Consider the following 9,584-nt stretch of genomic DNA (forward strand, 5'->3'; position numbering starts at 1 on the left):
TCAGTAGATATTCCGGAATCAAATCAGGTTCTCCTATTTGAACAGTGTCTATAGTGATAAACTACTACAACCTAAAGATGATGTCTCAATTTCAAAATTTATTTCAATTCTATTAAGTTGAGAACAGACAGATTGAAAACCTACATTGGTGTAGTTATTTTGAACTTAAATATTTTTGATATCTTTAACAACAATTTGAGATTCATCAGGTCGTTCTTCAGATATCTTTTTGAAAGGAGAAGCAAGAATAAATAAATAAATATATATATATATATATATAGTGTAAGAATAGCATCTCGTGATGATACTAATAGTATTAAATCGGAAAACTTTGATGGAAAAAATAGATATAGAATAGCATCTCGTGATGATACTAATAGTATTAAATCGGAAAACTTTGATGGAAAAAATAGATATAGAATAGCATCTCGTGATGATACTAATAGTATTAAATCGGAAAACTTTGATGGAAAAAATAGATATAGAATAGCATCTCGTGATGATACTAATAGTATTAAATCGGAAAACTTTGATGGAAAAAATAGATATAGAATAGCATCTCGTGATGATACTAATAGTATTAAATCGGAAAACTTTGATGGAAAAAATAGATATAGAATAGCATCTCGTGATGATACTAATAGTATTAAATCGGAAAACTTTGATGGAAAAAATAGATATAGAATAGCATCTCGTGATGATACTAATAGTATTAAATCGGAAAACTTTGATGGAAAAAATAGATATAGAATAGCATCTCGTGATGATACTAATAGTATTAAATCGGAAAACTTTGATGGAAAAAATAGATATAGAATAGCATCTCGTGATGATACTAATAGTATTAAATCGGAAAACTTTGATGGAAAAAATAGATATAGAATAGCATCTCGTGATGATACTAATAGTATTAAATCGGAAAACTTTGATGGAAAAAATAGATATAGAATAGCATCTCGTGATGATACTAATAGTATTAAATCGGAAAATTTCAAATTAAGTCGAATATTTAAAGCTTAACTATACTAATTCTCTAACAATAAATATTTCAAATAATAATATAAGAGATTGAATGAATATTGAAGTTTCGAATACAATAATCATAATATTACATTAGCAGTGCGCACTTTAGATAACAAAATGATTATTCATAGCGTTTTCAGAATTGTAACTTGTGTGTCTACGATTTAAAATATTTGTGATATTAACAAATAAAATTCAAGTAAACTTAGCAAACAAGTAAATAATAATCCATGAATTATTATTACACAAACCACTCTCACGACTTTAGATTGTTGTAAAATAATGTGATTTGTATAATGAACTATCAATTATAAGTATGAGTCAAAATTTGGTCATTCACTGTCTTCGCCTGTCCTGTCTTGGGTATTATTTTACTTTTTTACCTTTTGAAAATTGTTATGGTAATCAATTTCCACTTATTTCTAGTTAGATATTTTATATGACATGAGATGTCTTTGATTTTGTTTGAATGAAGTTTTAGAATTCTGTCATTAGTATCAACCTGGCGTGGCTCCATAATACTACAGATCAAATTGTTCATATTTTTGCTATTTAAAAACTCTTTTTTTTTTTGAATGTATTTTCAACCATACGTTTACATAAATAAAATTTTTTTTCCATACTTCTCAACTACACAATTTTCAAAAAAATCATTATATCAAAATTTATTAACCCCAAAAAATGAGGCTCAAACAAAGGGTAATTGACACAAAATGTTCCTACCTTTCAAGTTTATTATAGAAAACATCCATATTTTTCATTTTATAGTATTTTCGCCTTTACTTTCTAGTTTTCTTTGCGCTGAACGTCATTTTCATTCATTTTGACAATTTTACCCTATTAAACAAATAAAACAAAAAGAAAAGAAAAGAAAAAATATAGAAATAATTGTAATCATGGTCTCAAATTTAAAAAAAAAAATTACAAATGAGTTACAGACTTGTTTAACTTTCTGCAAAACCAGCAATATGAAAATCACCAACAATGAACAAAATCACCAAACAAAGAACAAACTTTAATGGAGGAATGCCAAGACCACCAAGCTGAGTTCAAATTAAAGACAACACCTAAAATCAGCCTTGAACCTGGACGAAATTGCAAGGGAAAAACAGGAACCTATTATGTTATGGCCAAACTAAACCAAAGAAATCTCAACAGATTTGAACTTATGAATCTCCAACAAAGAAAATTAAACTGTTGGTCAAATAAAAAACTCCAAAGATGGAGCTGGAATATAGCAAAACAAATGAACCAGAAACCCAGAGGAGCTCAAATCTACTTTTGACAATCAATGAATAGTCTTACTCAAAGATTCATTGAATCTGGATGAATAGTGAAAGACCCAAACCGTTGAACCGAAAAAGGCCAAAACGACACCAAAGAACTTAGAATTTGAATTCGGAACTATTATATATATAGAGCAGTGATCTTGAAAAGGTTTGGGGATGAACAAATAATGTTATTGTACCGGCATGAGAGGCTTTCCTTTGAGGTGCAATTGAACTAGGCCATACTAGGGTGAGTTATGTTAGAGCCGAGTGTTCTGCGATAGCAATAAGCACCGTAGGTTGTGCTGAAGCTGGTACGAAAGTAGTTGCATGGTTGCAATTTGTAATTTCTCTTTTTTTAATTTTTTTTTATTTGTAGAGGAGGGTAAAATTGTTATAATAGATGAAAATGACGTTCAACGCAAAGAAAGCTAGAAGGTAAGCGCGAAAATGCCAAAAAATGAAATGTTTTTCCACAATAAACTTGAAAGATATGGAAGTTTTTGTGCCAATTACCCCTCAAACAAACGCTAAATAAATAAAGGAAGATTTATCTTCGTATGTTCAAGAATAATTTAGACTCATTGCTAGCTATAGTAGCCTCTTTCTTTATGTTGGTTTCGTCTCTTTCTCATGCATTTTTTTGTTAAAATTTAAATTAAAGTCAATAATAAATTTTAACTATACATCTCATGGAATCTATAACTTTTCTCAATATTTCAACTACTTATTTCATCAGCTATTATCTAATATTAAAAACTTAATTTTTATCTAAAACCAAATAAGTGCTATAAATGAAATTGTCACAACTTACCCTTGTCAAATAGAATAAATTATGTGGAAATTACACCCCACCTTATATTTGAATATCGATATTCTAAAATCAGGTAGGAAGTTTCACAATTCAAAAATTAGATGTTTTATTTTAATTAATATTTTTATAAAATAATTATTTTTACTAAATATATATACTTAACACATGCATCACAACCTATAATTATTTCTCACTCTCTTATCTCTATTTACATTTGTTCACACACACTCTCTCTCTATGTCACTCATCACCTCCCTCTATTCTCCCTCTCTATACTAACCCATCGCCTCCAACAATCACGAACTCCTTACCTTTCCTTTGTAGTTGCCGTCCATCGTAACTCAGCCCCATCACCTCTCCCCTCATGTTTCTATCTCTCTCTTATTCTGTACTTGTCGATGGAGTCATCAGTAGTTTGTGACGGCTCCTCTCTTTCCTCTCTGTTAGTGGCGCAGCCTTGCACCACTACCACGAGATGCAGCCTACACTTGCTTATGCTCTCTTTCCTCCATCACCTGGCCGTTGCTATCCCTCTTCACCAAATACACGGAGCAGCCTTATGACTGTTGCAGTGCACGACTTGAAATTGGGGGTGGTGGTTGTTGACGATGGCGATGGATTTAATGGTGATGGTGGATCTGGCGGTGGAGGTGAGTTTTGTGGTGGTAGTTGCTGGTGATGGTGGTAGATCTCATGGTTGTGGTGGATCTAGCGGTGGAGGTAAGTGTTGTTGGATCGAATGTGGATGATTGCATTGTTGGATCTAGAGGTTGCGGTGGCAGTGGTAGTGATTTTGTTGATATGGACAGTGGTGGTTTTTGTTGATATAGGCGGCGGTGGTGGTCTTGTTAGTGGTCGCGGTGATAATGGTGAGATGTTGGTGGCGATGGGTTTGTTGGGGTAATGGTGTATCTAGCCTAATGACATGGTGGTTTTTTTATTCAATGTGTTGACTTGTTTGAGGTGGTGGTAGTTTTGGCAACGACGGTGGTGGTTGTTAGTGTTGTAGTGATCATAAATTATTTTGTTGATGATGATCAATAAATTAGTCAATTTATGACCAATAAATAATATGTGACTAATGAAAAAGATAAATTTGACCAAAAAATAATAGTGACCTAAAAGTTTTTAATTTGTGACCGATAATTTGATAATTTGTGATTGTATAATAACTTGTGATTTATAATATTTGTGATTTGAAATCGATAAATAGATTGTGACTTATACTTCTTTATTTGTGACCTATAAAATTTTTGAATTGTGAAAAATAATTGTAACATATAAAAATTTTGATTTATGATCGAAAAATAATATGTGACTAACTAAATAGTTAATTTGTGATCAAATTGTATAGATCTGTGACTTTAATATATTTAATTAATAAAATATATAATTAATTAATTAAATCATAAATTAATTTTAATGAATATCTTACTTTTGAAATTTGAAACATTTTTTCTTAATTTTGAAATAAATGATACTTAACCTCTTAGCTCTTGTTTGGGCTCCATTTTTTTTATAAGAATGAATTTTTGAATAGTGTATTGATGGGAAATATATGGTTAAAAAATTAGAAATTTTTTTAAATTTGTGTAATATTATTTCATTGAAAAATATGTGATTGAAATGATGTCAAAATATTTTTTAAAAATATATTTTAAAAAAATGAGAATGGGAACTTAATCTTAAATTTTTTTCACTCTATTTTGTCGTTGAACCCAACAAGGTCTAGTTATTGATTATTGGACCGGTCCAAAATTGGGTTTCTTTTAGATCAGGACATCCGGCCCATTCGTTCGTTTCTTCTGTCGATATATACATACAAAACGATAGAACATTCTCCCTCGCGCGCTCGCTATTACACATTACGCAGGAAAGACTAATACCTTTGATCAAAAAGACGATCAAGGCCATATATATCAAGCGAATGGCGGTGGTTGAATCTGAAATCCATCAAGTTCTTGTCAAATTTGTTGATGGTAAGCACAAATTCTTAAATTTCGATACCCCTTCAATCTCCATCCCAACCCTGAAGCACCAGATTCAGAGGATTACCTCTATTCCCTCCTATCTTCAACTTCTCCTATCCCAAAACTCTCGCGTCCTCCATGGCCATCAAACCCTAAATCTCAATTTGGGTTCTTTCAAGAATACCCAATTCCCTAAAACCCTAGATTTTGATTCCAATTCCCAATTGCCTCAATATCGAAATTTTAGTGGGTCCCATGATACGGTTTTGACTGAAAAGTCTTTGGATGGGTCTCGGAATTTTCCGGTTGTGGTGCATTTGTTGTTGCGGCTCAGGGGTGGGAAAGGAGGATTTGGTTCATTGCTTAGAGGAGCGGCGACAAAGGCAGGACAGAAGAAGACGAACAATTTTGATGCTTGCAGGGATATGAGTGGGCGGAGACTGAGACATGTGAATGCGGAGAAGAAGCTGGAAGAGTGGAGGGCGGAGGCAGAGGAGAGGAAGCTGGAGAAAATGGCTGAGGATTATATAAAGAAGAAGGTCAAAGAGGTGGAGAAAAAGGGTAAAAATAGCAAGGGAGAGAGCTCGGAGAAGTATGTGGCAAAGTATAGGGAGGATTCGGCTAAGTGTATGGAGGAAGTTGAGAGATCCGTCAGGGAGTCAATTAAAGGGTTGGTGAGCCTGAAGAGAAAGAACGCGGTGGAGGCAAGTGAATTAGATTCCAAGCGGTTGAAGATATGGTATGGCGTTTTGCTTTCTTTCTTGTAATTTTATGTTAGAATTCTGACACAGTGTATAACTATATGATATCTAAATAGTAAATTTATATTCCAAGATGCTTAGAATAAGGGAGAATATTCAGAGTCTATATATCATGTCAACTAATATTTAGTTGGGTTGGGAGATGTGGGTATGATAAATCCATGATATCTTGGTGAGTGTTGAAATATGAAACAATAGTAAGGAGCTCATTGCTTTCTTGGAAAACTGTGGGAAATGTTGTTCTTTTGTATCTTTAAAGAATGTGCTACGAATGGTTATTGTACATGGAAGCTTGTCTTTTGCAATTTTGTTTGTTTAAAGAATATCTCCCAAACGGGTATTCTAATTTATACATCTAGGTTGTCTTACTAGGTAAAGTTATAGCCGATTGTGACTTAGAAAATATGTGATGACAATATCACAGTGAATCAGGAATATAAAAGCTTTGGTTTTTATTTTTTATTTTTTTGAAGTTCCATAAACTAAGGAACTTTTCTACATGGTATTTATTAGGCTGGGAAAGAAGACATTGGAGGACAGTGACAGTGAGGACATGGATGATGATTATGACAGCGAAGAAGAGGAGAATGAGAAATCCATTGTTATAGATAATGGAAATCATTCAGATTCCAGTAAGGAAGCAGAGAGAAGTTCAGATTCAATTACTGGAGGGAAACCTGATGTTGATAAAGGTTCTTCTGGCATTGGCTCTGAGGAAGAGGATACAGCTGTGGAAGAGTCCGCGAAATCTGGTAGAGGTCTGGATGTTTTTACAAATAACAGCGATGGGGAACATAAGAATGAACCTGAAGTTGAGATTCTTGAGGAAAGTGCAGATCTAAATGCTGTTGAAAAAGAAGTGTCTCAAGAATCTCACTCCCTCAAAGTGGAAGAACTAGCCTGTCAGCTTCCAGGTGTCTCCAGCTCTGAGGAAGAAGGAGCTGCTGCTAAAGAAGGGAGCAAGAGGACTGATTCTGAACCAGTTCACAAAGAATCAGTTTCTAGAAGTGTAAAAGATTCGGATGAGCCACTGAACTTTAATGGATTTAATTCAGCAGCAGAGTTGGAGGTATGTTGCAACTTTTCTATTTCCTGTTCTACCTTTTTTAGTGAGTTAATTTCATTTTAAGAAATGCTCTTCATAGTTGTGGGCATGCGACCACTCATTACGTAACTACAATATATTACAGGTTCTTGGCTTGGAGAGGTTAAAATTGGAGCTTCAAGCACGTGGATTGAAATGTGGTGGTACTTTGCAAGAACGTGCTGGAAGGCTTTTTCTGCTCAAAACTACGCCTTTGGAGATGCTTCCAAAGAAGCTGTTCGCAAAGAAATGATAAACCTTGTATGCACGTAGTTCCAGTTTGGAGTTAATTGAACTGTGTTTGAGCTTGATATGAAGCCGTTCTCTATGTAATAGTCAAGTTCTGTGTAGTGTAATAATGAACTTCCTCGTCTTGCCAGTTGATCAAACTGCCACTTGAAATACTGAAACGCTGTTTGCTATTAATCTAGTTTTGGACAAATGTTATGCATTCAAATATCAAGTATTATGTTTTAGATTAAGTTATTTCTCGTTTCTACTTGATTGTTAGTTTCATTCTTCGTTTCACTTTTCTTGTCATTGGTGATGTGATATTGTTCCAATGCTTACTGAACTTGTGTCTCATTGAAATTTAAAATGTTGAGTTTTGGCCAATAAATTTATTCAAATGTTGTATGTTATTCACTCGCATAACATCCGTTACAAACTTTTAACGAAATTAATGACATGACTAACGGAATGTATATGTGGTATCTTCTTGTTACACCATTAACAAATTGTTGCGTCTTTAGTTATTCACTAAATTTTGAAAAACATTTTCGATTGCTCACTAAAGATTGAGGTAATAGAATTATGGCCACTAAAAATTTAAAACGTTTTTAATTGTTCACTAAACTTTGAAAACATCTCCGATTGAAAATTTAGGTGGTTGAATTTTGGTTACTAAACTTATAAAAATGATGTTGGCCTATTGTTCATCAAAAAACACATAACGTAAATGAAGGAGTCGCATAAAAGTAATCAAGTGGACAAACGATTTCGGATTATCGATTCCACGAGAAATAATTACTCAATTATACAATAGTTAAAACATAATTTTAACATATTTTGGTAGGATATTAAGCTATTTTTATCATTTGGAAAATTCAAATTTATTGTATATTTCATTGTTAAAATCAAATTAAAATAAAATTTGGATTTTACAACGTACAATAAATTTAACTAACGTGAAAATACAATAATAAGGATTTCATTGATTCTACATAGTGTAAGTCAACATAGTAAAATTGAAGTTGAATTTTCTTAAAATAAATTACTTCTATCATTTCTGGTTCAGTCATTAAAGATGAAACCACATAAACAACCGGGGTTGAATTTCATTGTATTTTAGAATGTAGTTCGAAGAGAGCGACAACGTAAACACATTTTCCCTAGACAAATTTTCTAACACTTCAAAAAATAAGTAAATACATGAATATACACGCCAATTTCTTCCTTTGTCACACAATTTTTTACACAAGCAAAACCAACATGTTTTCACAAGTTCCGATCCCAACTCCTCAAGCTTATATAAGATGTTGGATTGATTGTCAACTTGATGTTCTCATGGACCCTTTTTTGTGCTGCTAGGCAGGAAGGGGAAAATGTGGAAATCACATCTTTTTCCAGAGTCTTTTCATCCTTGCTTACAGAGATTTAGGCATCCTATAAATATGTTCCTCTCCATTCTTCTCATCAATTGCAAAAACCCATTTGCTCTTATTTGTCTTCTTCACGAATTGTCCCTTTCGCTCTGCTTGACTACGGCTTCGTCTGCTTCGTTCTCTTTTACCGAACTCATTGCTCTTCCCGATCATTGTGATCTCCATACCTTTACCAATAGGACGCTTTGTAGACTGCACTTTAAACATAGTTTCGACTCCTTTCAAAAGACCTTCCGCCCCTTTTCTCCCCTCGACCAAGTTATTCGCCACCACAATTGACCTTTTGCAGTTCACATCTAGCTTTTCGACCAATCTTCCGTATTTATCAGTGTTACAGTCTACCAGGGAGAAATCAATGTTCTCATAATTTGGCAATACCTCGATAGGATCTCCGGTTCTAAATTCGACCATTTCATTTAGGCCCAAGTCTTGAATCACCTTTAGAGATTTGTCTAGAGTTCTTGGATCAGGAAGAATGCACAGGAGCTTTCCTCTGGTTTGTCGAGCAGCTGCTGCTAAGGCGACTGTCGATGAAGAGGCCTCGGAAGTGACTTCTACAATTAGTTTCGAATTCAAGCCTGCTGCTAAGGCTGATATGAATTCATTACTTTCGAGCTTCCATGTTTCTTCACAGGAATTGCATTCTTTCTTGCTTTCTCTACACTGCAAGGGAGGGCAGTAATAATAGTCATACATTACAGGAATTAGAAACAAGGCATTTGCTGTTAAAATTTTCTTTAGAGAAATTGATCCAACATCTATCTGCAATTTCTTTTCTATACATAATGGGAATAGGATAAAGATTCTTGAACATAATTTTTTATACAGAAGGATATCCACCCTCTCACATTGCATGGGGTCCACTCGAATATTTTATTCAAGCTAGTCCCACCCATATGAGAGGGTGGACACTCCTATGTACCAAAAATTATATATTCCTAACATTTCTCGAGGAATAGGAATAAGGCATTTGTTGCGCGTCACGAACATGGCGAGCCCA

General features: G+C 33.8%; 2 protein-coding genes across 3 annotated transcripts in view; one reads left to right on the top strand and one right to left on the bottom strand.

The window, feature by feature from the left end:
- The first annotated feature begins 4,939 nt into the window (after nucleotides 1–4,939).
- Nucleotides 4,940–7,419, top strand: LOC111385980 (protein SDE2 homolog). Its single transcript, XM_023010404.1, has 3 exons — nucleotides 4,940–5,814; nucleotides 6,350–6,905; nucleotides 7,027–7,419. The coding sequence occupies exons 1-3, from the start codon at nucleotides 5,033–5,035 to the stop codon at nucleotides 7,171–7,173; spliced, it is 1,485 nt and encodes a 494-aa protein (XP_022866172.1). The 5' UTR covers nucleotides 4,940–5,032; the 3' UTR covers nucleotides 7,174–7,419.
- A 775-nt stretch (nucleotides 7,420–8,194) lies between these two features.
- Nucleotides 8,195–9,584, bottom strand: part of LOC111385989 — a 2,465-nt gene continuing 1,075 nt past the window's right edge. The window contains exon 2 of one of the 2 annotated variants that reach the window (XM_023010424.1): nucleotides 8,195–9,247. In XM_023010424.1, the coding sequence (XP_022866192.1) occupies nucleotides 8,567–9,247 (681 nt within the window). In that variant the 3' untranslated portion in view covers nucleotides 8,195–8,566. The remainder of the gene's footprint in view (nucleotides 9,248–9,584) is intronic. The other variant, XM_023010415.1, reaches the window with a different exon arrangement.

The sequence above is a fragment of the Olea europaea genome, chromosome 3 (assembly GCF_002742605.1).
Source record: "Olea europaea var. sylvestris chromosome 3, O_europaea_v1, whole genome shotgun sequence".
NCBI lineage: Eukaryota > Viridiplantae > Streptophyta > Magnoliopsida > Lamiales > Oleaceae > Olea > Olea europaea.